The 16465-nt window shown below is 39.6% G+C and overlaps 1 protein-coding gene across 1 annotated transcript in view; it reads left to right on the top strand.

Annotated features, from left to right (window-relative positions):
* Window positions 1-645: 645 nt before the first annotated feature.
* LOC139478714 (nucleolar protein 10-like) overlaps window positions 646-16465 on the top strand; it is a 53016-nt gene continuing 37196 nt past the window's right edge. The window contains exons 1-4 of the mRNA XM_071261302.1: window positions 646-767; window positions 2430-2475; window positions 2872-2970; window positions 3094-3209. Of these exons, the coding sequence (XP_071117403.1) occupies window positions 702-767; window positions 2430-2475; window positions 2872-2970; window positions 3094-3209 (327 nt within the window). The 5' untranslated portion in view covers window positions 646-701. The remainder of the gene's footprint in view (window positions 768-2429; window positions 2476-2871; window positions 2971-3093; window positions 3210-16465) is intronic.

Below are 16465 nucleotides of genomic sequence, written 5' to 3'. Positions count from 1 at the left end.
AATAACAGTAATGTTTTCTGTTATTTGTATTAGTCGCAATAGTGGAGACTATAGACTCTCATTGTTGGCAGGGTTAGGGTCATTGTTGGCAGGCAACTATGCTTGTCCTAAGAAGCGACGAACGGGATCGGGTGGTCAGGCTCGCTGACTTGTTTGATGCATGTCATCGTATCCCAATTGCGTGGATCGATGCTCATGATGAATCACTGGATTGTCTCGTTCAGTCTCGATTATTTATAGACAGCCGTCATATAGCTGAACAATTGCTGAGTGCGGCGTGAAATAACAAACAAACAAACATCATCGTTGGCGCCATTCTCGACACAGTTTTCAATATTGATTTAGATAATATATTCCCTTCAAACTAAATCATAGAGTGGAAAAATAAATTGTGTCGGAATTCAGGTATTTCAATCGCTTTCGCTCGGGAAATGAGCATACCACACATTGATGCACTGATCCGGGTAGGACCTGTTTGCAACCAGCGCAACACACACACACACACACACACACACAGTGACACACACACACACACAGTGACACACACGGAGGAAGGTCAGAGGAAATACGCGCTCTACCGCATGGCGTTTATAGGGTGTTATCGCTGTTCGGAGCTCTCACTTTCCATCACATCCGGTAATCAACCTGGAGTTCCTCATGCAACACGTGCTTGTGTTTATGTGTGTTCGTAAAAAGGAAAGATGCAAGTCTCCAACACGAATAATATTAAGATCTACAATTTAAGTGCTGGAAAATCTCTTCCAGAAGTAAGTCTCCGTTCTGTAAACTCTTTATTTGAAATAACTAAATATGTTTGAGGAGCCCAGACACTTCTAATGGTTTTGTTTATGCTATAAATTATAGACCCTATAGCACACACATAGCACCTTGTTTTGTTGTGATAGTTTCCAGCTCTTGGATCTTTACGATCAAGCACGCCATTACGATCCTTAGGGTTAGTTGTGCTGAAGGAATCGTTGTCAGATATTTGTACCTCAGGTAAGTACAGTTCTGTATACAGAAATGTACCTTAGCCCAAATCAGAATACTGAAAGGTAGGGGGTAGCCTAAACGACGGGCGAGTCCATATTCCTCAACCCGAAACCGGTTCATCTTGTTGCTCTGGTTCACCTAATTACGAGTGCATGTTGGATAATGCAGTACGTACGTCACTGTGTATGCTCATTTTTTTTATGTCACACTGGAATGCATCTCATACAACAGTTCTGATCCATTTATGGAAATGATGTTGAATTTTACTGGATCCAAGACGTGTATGGAACCATGCAAGGAACCACGTAAGTGCATTGCACAAAAGAAGCGGAATTGACTCCTCCTAGGGTACTTTTCTCTATCCTGATTTTGGCTAGGGTACATTTCTGTATACCTGGGGTACATAGCTGTAGTACCCGTGTCGACAACAACCTCTTCAGTGTTAGTTCTGAGGTAGGGTATTGGTTAGCTATCTCTGTTAGCAAATTAATCCAATGTAATTTGAGGAAGATCTGTACCATTTTTATAACGTTTCAAGAAAGTTTACCATACTATAGTGCTTTTTGGCTCAGAATGCTGACTTCACAGATCTTGCGTACCTCTTCAGTCCTTACTTATGTTGTGTTGGGGTTAGGTTAGCTTAATCCTGCACCCTTTTACAATCAAGCACCCCTCCACGATCAAGCACCCCTCCACGATCAAGCACCCTTTGGGATAGGGTTAGGTACCTCTTTCCGATCAAGCACCCTTTGGGATAGGGTAAGGTACCTCTTTCCGATCAAACACCCTTTGGGATATGGTTAGGTACCTCTTTCCGATCAAACACACTTTGGGATAGGGTTAGGTACCCTTCTATGATCCTTAGGGTTCGTTATGAGGTAGGGAATGTGTTACCTATCGCATTTAAAAAATGAATCAAATGTAATTTGAGGAAGGTCTGTACATTTTTATCAAGTTTCAAGAACACTCTGCTGCACATGTTCCTACAGGCAAACTATCAGCTGCGGATCACTTGGTAAAGAAGCACTAATTATTTGTAATAGCGCCCATGGTCCTGTGGTAAAGTGATGGCTACTTGGATTAACTCTTTAGCTGCTGAGTTCCGTCCTCCATGTGGTGCTAGTTGAAAATGAAAAAGTGCACCCGTCAAAGTGCAGTACTCTTCAAAGGTGTGATTATAGAATCTGGTCATCACCCACTAAATAGTAGCATAAGAACTATATGTATCCCACGAAAAATTCTGATCTTGAGTGCATCTTCAAGCTTTAGGGTTAGTTGTGTTAGGGTTGGGATGGTTTACCCCCAGTCCTTAGCCCTTGGATCCTTGGATGAAAATAGTGGCAAACATATTCTATGGCGGCTCCAGGTGACAGATTTAAAATTCTCTCTCTCTCTCTTTCAAATATGTAAGAATATATTGAGTTTGTGCCTTTCAGTGGTTGTCAGACAGGAAGAAAAGAAAGTTGCGGAAAAGTGATGTTGGTGAGTTGGGCATTTTGTGTTAATCGTAAATGGGTGAGTGAGTATGGTTTTACGCCGCTTTTAGCAATATTTCAGCAATATCACGGCGAGGTACAACAGAGACAGGCTTCACACATTGTACCTACGTCGGGAATAGAACCTGGGTCTTCAGCATGATAAGCGAACGCTTTAACTACTAGGCTACCCGACCGCCCCATAATTGTAAATGACATGAAGACTTTGTGTACAGGTTTTCTTTGTCAACTTTGTATTTTTTTTATACATCTGCAATAAACACATCCAACTATGACAGACAGACAGACAGACAGACAGATCACTATGTATATTAGCTGAATAGATAACAATATGTTTTACCATGGCTATGTTTGGATTGATAAATTTTCGTCATACCTACAGATATTCAAAGGAGAATTGAACTTATTCAAGACTTTGAGATGCCAGCAGTGAGTCGATGTGTCCAGGTGTCTAGGGATGGACAATACATTCTAACCACAGGTAAACCTAACCTCAGTAGGGTTTCAATACAGTGTTATCACTTTACATACCTAGAACTACAAGTGCAGGTTAGTAAAATATTGAAATGAAAACAGGTTTAATATTTCTGTCGTCCCTGCGAAGGTACTTACAAGCCTCGACTGCGATGTTATGATGTCCACCAGCTGTCCCTCAAGTTCGAACGAGGGTTGGACGCTGAAGTTCTCAAGTTTCTGGTTCTGTCGGAGGACTACACAAAGGTGAGAAACGACCTGGACAGTGGTACATCAGGCCATTCTGTGAGGGACATAGATCAAGGGTTATGTCCCTTAGTTGCCCCAGTATCTGCTTCTACATCATGCCATTCTGTGAGGGACACAGATCAAGGGTTATGTCCCTTAGTTGCCCCAGTATCTGCTCCTACATCATGCCATTCTGTGAGGGACACAGATCAAGGGTTATGTCTCTTAGTCGCCCCAGTATCTGCTCCTACATCATGCCATTCTGTGAGGGACACAGATCAAGGGTTATGTCCCTTAGTTGCCCCAGTATCTGCTCCTACATCATGCCATTCTGTGAGGGACACAGATCAAGGGTTATGTCCCTTAGTTGCCCCAGTATCTGCTCCTACATCATGCCATTCTGTGAGGGACACAGATCAAGGGTTATGTCCTTTAGTTGCCCCAGTATCTGCTCCTACATCATGCCATTCTGTGAGGGACACAGGTCAAGGGTTATGTCCTTTAGTTGCCCCAGTATCTGCTCCTACATCATGCCATTCTGTGAGGGACACAGATCAAGGGTTATGTCCCTTAGTTGCCCTAGAATCTGCTCCTACATCATGCCATTCTGTGAGGAACACAGATCAAGGGTTATGTCCCTTAGTTGCCCCAGTATCTGCTCCTACATCATGCCATTCTGTGAGGGACACAGATCAAGGGTTATGTCCCTTAGTTGCCCCAGTATCTGCTCCTACATCATGCCATTCTGTGAGGGACACAGATCAAGGGTTATGTCCCTTAGTTGCCCCAGTATCTGCTCCTACATCATGCCATTCTGTGAGAGACACAGATCAAGGGTTATGTCCCCTAGTTGCCCAAGTATCTGCTTCTACATCAGGCCGTTCTGTGAGGGACACAGATCAAGGGTTATGTCCCTTAGTTGCCCCAGTATCTGCTCCTACATCATGCCATTCTGTGAGGGACACAGGTCAAGGGTTATGTCCCTTAGTTGCCCCAGTATCTGCTCCTACATCATGCCATTCTGTGAGGGACACAGATCAAGGGTTATGTCCCTTAGTTGCCCTAGAATCTGCTCCTACATCATGCCATTCTGTGAGGAACACAGATCAAGGGTTATGTCCCTTAGTTGCCCCAGTATCTGCTCCTACATCATGCCATTCTGTGAGGGACACAGATCAAGGGTTATGTCCTTTAGTTGCCCCAGTATCTGCTCCTACATCATGCCATTCTGTGAGGGACACAGATCAAGGGTTATGTCCCTTAGTTGCCCCAGTATCTGCTCCTACATCATGCCATTCTGTGAGGGACACAGATCAAGGGTTATGTCCCTTAGTTGCCCCAGTATCTGCTCCTACATCATGCCATTCTGTGAGGGACACAGATCAAGGGTTATGTCCCTTAGTTGCCCCAGTATCTGCTCCTACATCATGCCATTCTGTGAGGGACACAGGTCAAGGGTTATGTCCTTTAGTTGCCCCAGTATCTGCTCCTACATCATGCCATTCTGTGAGGGACACAGGTCAAGGGTTATGTCCTTTAGTTGCCCCAGTATCTGCTCCTACATCATGCCATTCTGTGATGCTAAGAAATTTTGGAAAGAGGTTCGATCCATTAACATGAAAAACATCCCTGCTTGTAGCATTTCAAAAGCTGAATGGGCAATTCATTTTAAAGAAGTATTTTCAACAAATGACGTATTTGATCATACGCTTTTTGATGACATATTTGATCCTATAAATGAAGATGATTTCTTTTCTGAAATAGATCGGGAAATCCTTGAATCTGATATTCAACGTCATGAGATACTGACAGCAATTCAGTCACTTAAAAAACGTAAATCCCCGGGACTGGATAAAATTCTTGCTGAAATGCTGCAATCATCAAGGGAGATAATTTTGCCCTATCTTACAGAATTGTTTAATATGATTTTTCGTTCAGGCGTATTTCCAAGTTCGTGGTCGAAGGGCATTGTTATACCTATTCATAAGAAAGGAGATGCTAGCAATGCAGATAATTATAGAGGTATAACATTAAACAGTATTTTGGGGAAAGTATTTTCGAGTATATTAAACAACAGACTAACGTTATGGGCCAATATGAGGGATAGAATTCCTGAATATCAGGCCGGGTTTAGAAAACACTATTCAACTACAGATCATATTTTTACATTAAATGCAATAATAGAAAAATATTTGATGAAACGGGGGAGAAAACTGTATGTAGCTTTTGTTGATTTCCGGAAGGCTTTTGATTCTGTGAATATCGTCATAAACTGTGGGTGTGCCTTAGGAGAGCTGGATTACGGGGCAAAATGTACCTGATTCTTAAAAGTATGTACTCTAATGTCAGGGCGTGTGTGCGTTGTAAAGGAGATTTCACTGACTTTTTTGATTGTTCGCTTGGCTTGAAACAAGGATGCGTATTAAGTCCCATTCTATTTTCATTCTTTATTAACGAATTGTGTATAGAAATATTGAATAGTGGCAAACACGGGGTCCAATTATGTCCGGATATTTTAGAATTGTTCTTATTATTGTTTGCTGATGATGTTATTCTTATATCACACTCAGTCTCGGGTCTTCAGAACCAATTAAACATTTTAACTGATTACACTGATGATTGGAAGTTAACTGTAAACTTAGAAAAGACAAACATAGTCGTTTTTAGTAGAGGTGGCCCATTAGCTTCAGTCGAAAAATGGTTATATAAGGGTTCGAGAGTTAAAGTTGTTAGCAAGTATAAATACCTAGGTGTTCTGTTTACCAACACTTTAAGTATGGGTAATCTTGTTAAGGATTTATCTGTAAGGGGTAAATAAGCCATGGTCATGTTATTGTCAACTTTATCTAAACTCCAGCCTTTATCCCCAAGTATATTCTTTAAATTGTTTGACACACAGATACAACCAATACTTTTGTATGGCTCTGAATTATGGGGTTTTAAACATTTTAATACAATCGAAAAAGTACATCTTCTTGCTTGTAAAAAATTTTTAATGACTGGAGTCAACTCCCCTAATAATATTGTTTACGGAGAGTGCGGTAGATATCCTCTGTACGTTAATTCATATATTCGTTGTATCAGATATTGGCTAAAAATACTTACTATGCACAAACAGCGACTCCCAAGGAAAGCTTACAATATGTTATACAACTATGATAATCTGGGTTACACAACTTGGGCATCAAATATTCGGGTACTTCTGTTCTCAAATGGCTTTGGCTATGCTTGGATTTATCAAGGAGTTGGTAACACCTGTATGTTTGTAAATATGTTCAAAGAAAGAATTGTAAATACCTTTTATCAAACATGGATGTCTAACTTAAATGCAAGTAGCAGATATGATGTGTATAGATCATTCAAATCCTTACTGGAGCCTGAAAAATATTTAAGTGTTCTTTGTAATTTAAATCTTCGTTCAACATTCACACGTTTTCGTATGGGACTGAGTGATATTAGAGTAAATACCGGAAGAAGACAAAATACGTTAAAATCTATGCGTTTGTGTCCATTATGTGATATGGGTGTTGAGGACGAATTTCATGTACTTTTTATCTGTGAGTTTTACCAAGATGTCCGAAAACGTTTTGTACCCGCTAAATACCTTAAACAGCAATGTACCACATCCCTTATATCACTTATGTCTAATCAATCTTCTTGTGTAATCTACAGTTTAGCTCAATTTCTCCATCAAGCACTCAATATTCGGCAAGAACTTGTAAATACAAATGTATCCTAGAACGCACATATAAGTTGAAAGTATGTATACATTGTGTGTATTTGTATATAGGCCGGAGGCCTTTCATACAATAAACTTCTTGTCTCTGTCTTGTGAGGGACACAGATCAAGGGTTATGTCCCTTAGTTGCCCTAGAATCTGCTCCTACATCATGCCATTCTGTGAGGGACACAGATCAAGGGTTATGTCCCTTAGTTGCCCTAGAATCTGCTCCTACATCATGCCATTCTGTGAGGGACACAGATCAAGGGTTATGTCCCTTAGTTGCCCCAGTATCTGCTCCTACATCATGCCATTCTGTGAGGGACACAGGTCAAGGGTTATGTCCTTTAGTTGCCCCAGTATCTGCTCCTACATCATGCCATTCTGTGAGGGACACAGATCAAGGGTTATGTCCCTTAGTTGCCCCAGTATCTGCTCCTACATCATGCCATTCTGTGAGGGACACAGATCAAGGGTTATGTCCCTTAGTTGCCCCAGTATCTGCTCCTACATCATGCCGTTCTGTGAGGGACACAGATCAAGGGTTATGTCCCTTAGTCGCCCAAGTATCTGCTCCTACATCATGCCGTTCTGTTAGGGACACAGATCAAGGGTTATGTCCCTTAGTTGCCCCAGTATCTGCTCCTACATCATGCCATTCTGTGAGGGACACAGATCAAGGGTTATGTCCCTTAGTTGCCCTAGAATCTGCTCCTACATCATGCCATTCTGTGAGGAACACAGATCAAGGGTTATGTCCCTTAGTTGCCCCAGTATCTGCTCCTACATCATGCCATTCTGTGAGGGACACAGATCAAGGGTTATGTCCTTTAGTTGCCCCAGTATCTGCTCCTACATCATGCCATTCTGTGAGGGACACAGATCAAGGGTTATGTCCCTTAGTTGCCCCAGTATCTGCTCCTACATCATGCCATTCTGTGAGGGACACAGATCAAGGGTTATGTCCCTTAGTTGCCCCAGTATCTGCTCCTACATCATGCCATTCTGTGAGGGACACAGATCAAGGGTTATGTCCCTTAGTTGCCCCAGTATCTGCTCCTACATCATGCCATTCTGTGAGGGACACAGGTCAAGGGTTATGTCCTTTAGTTGCCCCAGTATCTGCTCCTACATCATGCCATTCTGTGAGGGACACAGGTCAAGGGTTATGTCCTTTAGTTGCCCCAGTATCTGCTCCTACATCATGCCATTCTGTGATGCTAAGAAATTTTGGAAAGAGGTTCGATCCATTAACATGAAAAACATCCCTGCTTGTAGCATTTCAAAAGCTGAATGGGCAATTCATTTTAAAGAAGTATTTTCAACAAATGACGTATTTGATCATACGCTTTTTGATGACATATTTGATCCTATAAATGAAGATGATTTCTTTTCTGAAATAGATCGGGAAATCCTTGAATCTGATATTCAACGTCATGAGATACTGACAGCAATTCAGTCACTTAAAAAACGTAAATCCCCGGGACTGGATAAAATTCTTGCTGAAATGCTGCAATCATCAAGGGAGATAATTTTGCCCTATCTTACAGAATTGTTTAATATGATTTTTCGTTCAGGCGTATTTCCAAGTTCGTGGTCGAAGGGCATTGTTATACCTATTCATAAGAAAGGAGATGCTAGCAATGCAGATAATTATAGAGGTATAACATTAAACAGTATTTTGGGGAAAGTATTTTCGAGTATATTAAACAACAGACTAACGTTATGGGCCAATATGAGGGATAGAATTCCTGAATATCAGGCCGGGTTTAGAAAACACTATTCAACTACAGATCATATTTTTACATTAAATGCAATAATAGAAAAATATTTGATGAAACGGGGGAGAAAACTGTATGTAGCTTTTGTTGATTTCCGGAAGGCTTTTGATTCTGTGAATATCGTCATAAACTGTGGGTGTGCCTTTGGAGAGCTGGATTACGGGGCAAAATGTACCTGATTCTTAAAAGTATGTACTCTAATGTCAGGGCGTGTGTGCGTTGTAAAGGTGATTTCACTGACTTTTTTGATTGTTCGCTTGGCTTGAAACAAGGATGCGTATTAAGTCCCATTCTATTTTCATTCTTTATTAACGAATTGTGTATAGAAATATTGAATAGTGGCAAACACGGGGTCCAATTATGTCCGGATATTTTAGAATTGTTCTTATTATTGTTTGCTGATGATGTTATTCTTATATCACACTCAGTCTCGGGTCTTCAGAACCAATTAAACATTTTAACTGATTACACTGATGATTGGAAGTTAACTGTAAACTTAGAAAAGACAAACATAGTCGTTTTTAGTAGAGGTGGCCCATTAGCTTCAGTCGAAAAATGGTTATATAAGGGTTCGAGAGTTAAAGTTGTTAGCAAGTATAAATACCTAGGTGTTCTGTTTACCAACACTTTAAGTATGGGTAATCTTGTTAAGGATTTATCTGTAAGGGGTAAATAAGCCATGGTCATGTTATTGTCAACTTTATCTAAACTCCAGCCTTTATCCCCAAGTATATTCTTTAAATTGTTTGACACACAGATACAACCAATACTTTTGTATGGCTCTGAATTATGGGGTTTTAAACATTTTAATACAATCGAAAAAGTACATCTTCTTGCTTGTAAAAAATTTTTAATGACTGGAGTCAACTCCCCTAATAATATTGTTTACGGAGAGTGCGGTAGATATCCTCTGTACGTTAATTCATATATTCGTTGTATCAGATATTGGCTAAAAATACTTACTATGCACAAACAGCGACTCCCAAGGAAAGCTTACAATATGTTATACAACTATGATAATCTGGGTTACACAACTTGGGCATCAAATATTCGGGTACTTCTGTTCTCAAATGGCTTTGGCTATGCTTGGATTTATCAAGGAGTTGGTAACACCTGTATGTTTGTAAATATGTTCAAAGAAAGAATTGTAAATACCTTTTATCAAACATGGATGTCTAACTTAAATGCAAGTAGCAGATATGATGTGTATAGATCATTCAAATCCTTACTGGAGCCTGAAAAATATTTAAGTGTTCTTTGTAATTTAAATCTTCGTTCAACATTCACACGTTTTCGTATGGGACTGAGTGATATTAGAGTAAATACCGGAAGAAGACAAAATACGTTAAAATCTATGCGTTTGTGTCCATTATGTGATATGGGTGTTGAGGACGAATTTCATGTACTTTTTATCTGTGAGTTTTACCAAGATGTCCGAAAACGTTTTGTACCCGCTAAATACCTTAAACAGCAATGTACCACATCCCTTATATCACTTATGTCTAATCAATCTTCTTGTGTAATCTACAGTTTAGCTCAATTTCTCCATCAAGCACTCAATATTCGGCAAGAACTTGTAAATACAAATGTATCCTAGAACGCACATATAAGTTGAAAGTATGTATACATTGTGTGTATTTGTATATAGGCCGGAGGCCTTTCATACAATAAACTTCTTGTCTCTGTCTTGTGAGGGACACAGATCAAGGGTTATGTCCCTTAGTTGCCCTAGAATCTGCTCCTACATCATGCCATTCTGTGAGGGACACAGATCAAGGGTTATGTCCCTTAGTTGCCCCAGTATCTGCTCCTACATCATGCCATTCTGTGAGGGACACAGATCAAGGGTTATGTCCTTTAGTTGCCCCAGTATCTGCTCCTACATCATGCCATTCTGTGAGGGACACAGATCAAGGGTTATGTCCCTTAGTTGCCCCAGTATCTGCTCCTACATCATGCCATTCTGTGAGGGACACAGATCAAGGGTTATGTCCCTTAGTTGCCCCAGTATCTGCTCCTACATCATGCCATTCTGTGAGGGACACAGATCAAGGGTTATGTCCCTTAGTTGCCCCAGTATCTGCTCCTACATCATGCCATTCTGTGAGGGACACAGGTCAAGGGTTATGTCCTTTAGTTGCCCCAGTATCTGCTCCTACATCATGCCATTCTGTGAGGGACACAGGTCAAGGGTTATGTCCTTTAGTTGCCCCAGTATCTGCTCCTACATCATGCCATTCTGTGATGCTAAGAAATTTTGGAAAGAGGTTCGATCCATTAACATGAAAAACATCCCTGCTTGTAGCATTTCAAAAGCTGAATGGGCAATTCATTTTAAAGAAGTATTTTCAACAAATGACGTATTTGATCATACGCTTTTTGATGACATATTTGATCCTATAAATGAAGATGATTTCTTTTCTGAAATAGATCGGGAAATCCTTGAATCTGATATTCAACGTCATGAGATACTGACAGCAATTCAGTCACTTAAAAAACGTAAATCCCCGGGACTGGATAAAATTCTTGCTGAAATGCTGCAATCATCAAGGGAGATAATTTTGCCCTATCTTACAGAATTGTTTAATATGATTTTTCGTTCAGGCGTATTTCCAAGTTCGTGGTCGAAGGGCATTGTTATACCTATTCATAAGAAAGGAGATGCTAGCAATGCAGATAATTATAGAGGTATAACATTAAACAGTATTTTGGGGAAAGTATTTTCGAGTATATTAAACAACAGACTAACGTTATGGGCCAATATGAGGGATAGAATTCCTGAATATCAGGCCGGGTTTAGAAAACACTATTCAACTACAGATCATATTTTTACATTAAATGCAATAATAGAAAAATATTTGATGAAACGGGGGAGAAAACTGTATGTAGCTTTTGTTGATTTCCGGAAGGCTTTTGATTCTGTGAATATCGTCATAAACTGTGGGTGTGCCTTAGGAGAGCTGGATTACGGGGCAAAATGTACCTGATTCTTAAAAGTATGTACTCTAATGTCAGGGCGTGTGTGCGTTGTAAAGGAGATTTCACTGACTTTTTTGATTGTTCGCTTGGCTTGAAACAAGGATGCGTATTAAGTCCCATTCTATTTTCATTCTTTATTAACGAATTGTGTATAGAAATATTGAATAGTGGCAAACACGGGGTCCAATTATGTCCGGATATTTTAGAATTGTTCTTATTATTGTTTGCTGATGATGTTATTCTTATATCACACTCAGTCTCGGGTCTTCAGAACCAATTAAACATTTTAACTGATTACACTGATGATTGGAAGTTAACTGTAAACTTAGAAAAGACAAACATAGTCGTTTTTAGTAGAGGTGGCCCATTAGCTTCAGTCGAAAAATGGTTATATAAGGGTTCGAGAGTTAAAGTTGTTAGCAAGTATAAATACCTAGGTGTTCTGTTTACCAACACTTTAAGTATGGGTAATCTTGTTAAGGATTTATCTGTAAGGGGTAAATAAGCCATGGTCATGTTATTGTCAACTTTATCTAAACTCCAGCCTTTATCCCCAAGTATATTCTTTAAATTGTTTGACACACAGATACAACCAATACTTTTGTATGGCTCTGAATTATGGGGTTTTAAACATTTTAATACAATCGAAAAAGTACATCTTCTTGCTTGTAAAAAATTTTTAATGACTGGAGTCAACTCCCCTAATAATATTGTTTACGGAGAGTGCGGTAGATATCCTCTGTACGTTAATTCATATATTCGTTGTATCAGATATTGGCTAAAAATACTTACTATGCACAAACAGCGACTCCCAAGGAAAGCTTACAATATGTTATACAACTATGATAATCTGGGTTACACAACTTGGGCATCAAATATTCGGGTACTTCTGTTCTCAAATGGCTTTGGCTATGCTTGGATTTATCAAGGAGTTGGTAACACCTGTATGTTTGTAAATATGTTCAAAGAAAGAATTGTAAATACCTTTTATCAAACATGGATGTCTAACTTAAATGCAAGTAGCAGATATGATGTGTATAGATCATTCAAATCCTTACTGGAGCCTGAAAAATATTTAAGTGTTCTTTGTAATTTAAATCTTCGTTCAACATTCACACGTTTTCGTATGGGACTGAGTGATATTAGAGTAAATACCGGAAGAAGACAAAATACGTTAAAATCTATGCGTTTGTGTCCATTATGTGATATGGGTGTTGAGGACGAATTTCATGTACTTTTTATCTGTGAGTTTTACCAAGATGTCCGAAAACGTTTTGTACCCGCTAAATACCTTAAACAGCAATGTACCACATCCCTTATATCACTTATGTCTAATCAATCTTCTTGTGTAATCTACAGTTTAGCTCAATTTCTCCATCAAGCACTCAATATTCGGCAAGAACTTGTAAATACAAATGTATCCTAGAACGCACTTATAAGTTGAAAGTATGTATACATTGTGTGTATTTGTATATAGGCCGGAGGCCTTTCATACAATAAACTTCTTGTCTCTGTCTTGTGAGGGACACAGATCAAGGGTTATGTCCCTTAGTTGCCCTAGAATCTGCTCCTACATCATGCCATTCTGTGAGGGACACAGATCAAGGGTTATGTCCCTTAGTTGCCCTAGAATCTGCTCCTACATCATGCCATTCTGTGAGGGACACAGATCAAGGGTTATGTCCCTTAGTTGCCCCAGTATCTGCTCCTACATCATGCCATTCTGTGAGGGACACAGGTCAAGGGTTATGTCCTTTAGTTGCCCCAGTATCTGCTCCTACATCATGCCATTCTGTGAGGGACACAGATCAAGGGTTATGTCCCTTAGTTGCCCCAGTATCTGCTCCTACATCATGCCATTCTGTGAGGGACACAGATCAAGGGTTATGTCCCTTAGTTGCCCCAGTATCTGCTCCTACATCATGCCGTTCTGTGAGGGACACAGATCAAGGGTTATGTCCCTTAGTCGCCCAAGTATCTGCTCCTACATCATGCCGTTCTGTTAGGGACACAGATCAAGGGTTATGTCCCTTAGTTGCCCCAGTATCTGCTCCTACATCATGCCATTCTGTGAGGGACACAGATCAAGGGTTATGTCCCTTAGTTGCCCTAGAATCTGCTCCTACATCATGCCATTCTGTGAGGAACACAGATCAAGGGTTATGTCCCTTAGTTGCCCCAGTATCTGCTCCTACATCATGCCATTCTGTGAGGGACACAGATCAAGGGTTATGTCCTTTAGTTGCCCCAGTATCTGCTCCTACATCATGCCATTCTGTGAGGGACACAGATCAAGGGTTATGTCCCTTAGTTGCCCCAGTATCTGCTCCTACATCATGCCATTCTGTGAGGGACACAGATCAAGGGTTATGTCCCTTAGTTGCCCCAGTATCTGCTCCTACATCATGCCATTCTGTGAGGGACACAGATCAAGGGTTATGTCCCTTAGTTGCCCCAGTATCTGCTCCTACATCATGCCATTCTGTGAGGGACACAGGTCAAGGGTTATGTCCTTTAGTTGCCCCAGTATCTGCTCCTACATCATGCCATTCTGTGAGGGACACAGGTCAAGGGTTATGTCCTTTAGTTGCCCCAGTATCTGCTCCTACATCATGCCATTCTGTGATGCTAAGAAATTTTGGAAAGAGGTTCGATCCATTAACATGAAAAACATCCCTGCTTGTAGCATTTCAAAAGCTGAATGGGCAATTCATTTTAAAGAAGTATTTTCAACAAATGACGTATTTGATCATACGCTTTTTGATGACATATTTGATCCTATAAATGAAGATGATTTCTTTTCTGAAATAGATCGGGAAATCCTTGAATCTGATATTCAACGTCATGAGATACTGACAGCAATTCAGTCACTTAAAAAACGTAAATCCCCGGGACTGGATAAAATTCTTGCTGAAATGCTGCAATCATCAAGGGAGATAATTTTGCCCTATCTTACAGAATTGTTTAATATGATTTTTCGTTCAGGCGTATTTCCAAGTTCGTGGTCGAAGGGCATTGTTATACCTATTCATAAGAAAGGAGATGCTAGCAATGCAGATAATTATAGAGGTATAACATTAAACAGTATTTTGGGGAAAGTATTTTCGAGTATATTAAACAACAGACTAACGTTATGGGCCAATATGAGGGATAGAATTCCTGAATATCAGGCCGGGTTTAGAAAACACTATTCAACTACAGATCATATTTTTACATTAAATGCAATAATAGAAAAATATTTGATGAAACGGGGGAGAAAACTGTATGTAGCTTTTGTTGATTTCCGGAAGGCTTTTGATTCTGTGAATATCGTCATAAACTGTGGGTGTGCCTTTGGAGAGCTGGATTACGGGGCAAAATGTACCTGATTCTTAAAAGTATGTACTCTAATGTCAGGGCGTGTGTGCGTTGTAAAGGTGATTTCACTGACTTTTTTGATTGTTCGCTTGGCTTGAAACAAGGATGCGTATTAAGTCCCATTCTATTTTCATTCTTTATTAACGAATTGTGTATAGAAATATTGAATAGTGGCAAACACGGGGTCCAATTATGTCCGGATATTTTAGAATTGTTCTTATTATTGTTTGCTGATGATGTTATTCTTATATCACACTCAGTCTCGGGTCTTCAGAACCAATTAAACATTTTAACTGATTACACTGATGATTGGAAGTTAACTGTAAACTTAGAAAAGACAAACATAGTCGTTTTTAGTAGAGGTGGCCCATTAGCTTCAGTCGAAAAATGGTTATATAAGGGTTCGAGAGTTAAAGTTGTTAGCAAGTATAAATACCTAGGTGTTCTGTTTACCAACACTTTAAGTATGGGTAATCTTGTTAAGGATTTATCTGTAAGGGGTAAATAAGCCATGGTCATGTTATTGTCAACTTTATCTAAACTCCAGCCTTTATCCCCAAGTATATTCTTTAAATTGTTTGACACACAGATACAACCAATACTTTTGTATGGCTCTGAATTATGGGGTTTTAAACATTTTAATACAATCGAAAAAGTACATCTTCTTGCTTGTAAAAAATTTTTAATGACTGGAGTCAACTCCCCTAATAATATTGTTTACGGAGAGTGCGGTAGATATCCTCTGTACGTTAATTCATATATTCGTTGTATCAGATATTGGCTAAAAATACTTACTATGCACAAACAGCGACTCCCAAGGAAAGCTTACAATATGTTATACAACTATGATAATCTGGGTTACACAACTTGGGCATCAAATATTCGGGTACTTCTGTTCTCAAATGGCTTTGGCTATGCTTGGATTTATCAAGGAGTTGGTAACACCTGTATGTTTGTAAATATGTTCAAAGAAAGAATTGTAAATACCTTTTATCAAACATGGATGTCTAACTTAAATGCAAGTAGCAGATATGATGTGTATAGATCATTCAAATCCTTACTGGAGCCTGAAAAATATTTAAGTGTTCTTTGTAATTTAAATCTTCGTTCAACATTCACACGTTTTCGTATGGGACTGAGTGATATTAGAGTAAATACCGGAAGAAGACAAAATACGTTAAAATCTATGCGTTTGTGTCCATTATGTGATATGGGTGTTGAGGACGAATTTCATGTACTTTTTATCTGTGAGTTTTACCAAGATGTCCGAAAACGTTTTGTACCCGCTAAATACCTTAAACAGCAATGTACCACATCCCTTATATCACTTATGTCTAATCAATCTTCTTGTGTAATCTACAGTTTAGCTCAATTTCTCCATCAAGCACTCAATATTCGGCAAGAACTTGTAAATACAAATGTATCCTAGAACGCAC

This window comes from Haliotis cracherodii, unplaced genomic scaffold (genome assembly GCF_022045235.1).
Source record: "Haliotis cracherodii isolate W230 unplaced genomic scaffold, xgHalCrac1.p SCAF_4, whole genome shotgun sequence".
In the NCBI taxonomy this organism is placed as follows: domain Eukaryota; kingdom Metazoa; phylum Mollusca; class Gastropoda; order Lepetellida; family Haliotidae; genus Haliotis; species Haliotis cracherodii.
The sequence above is the reverse complement of the archived record's forward strand: the minus strand, read 5'-3'. Positions and strand labels throughout refer to the sequence as shown.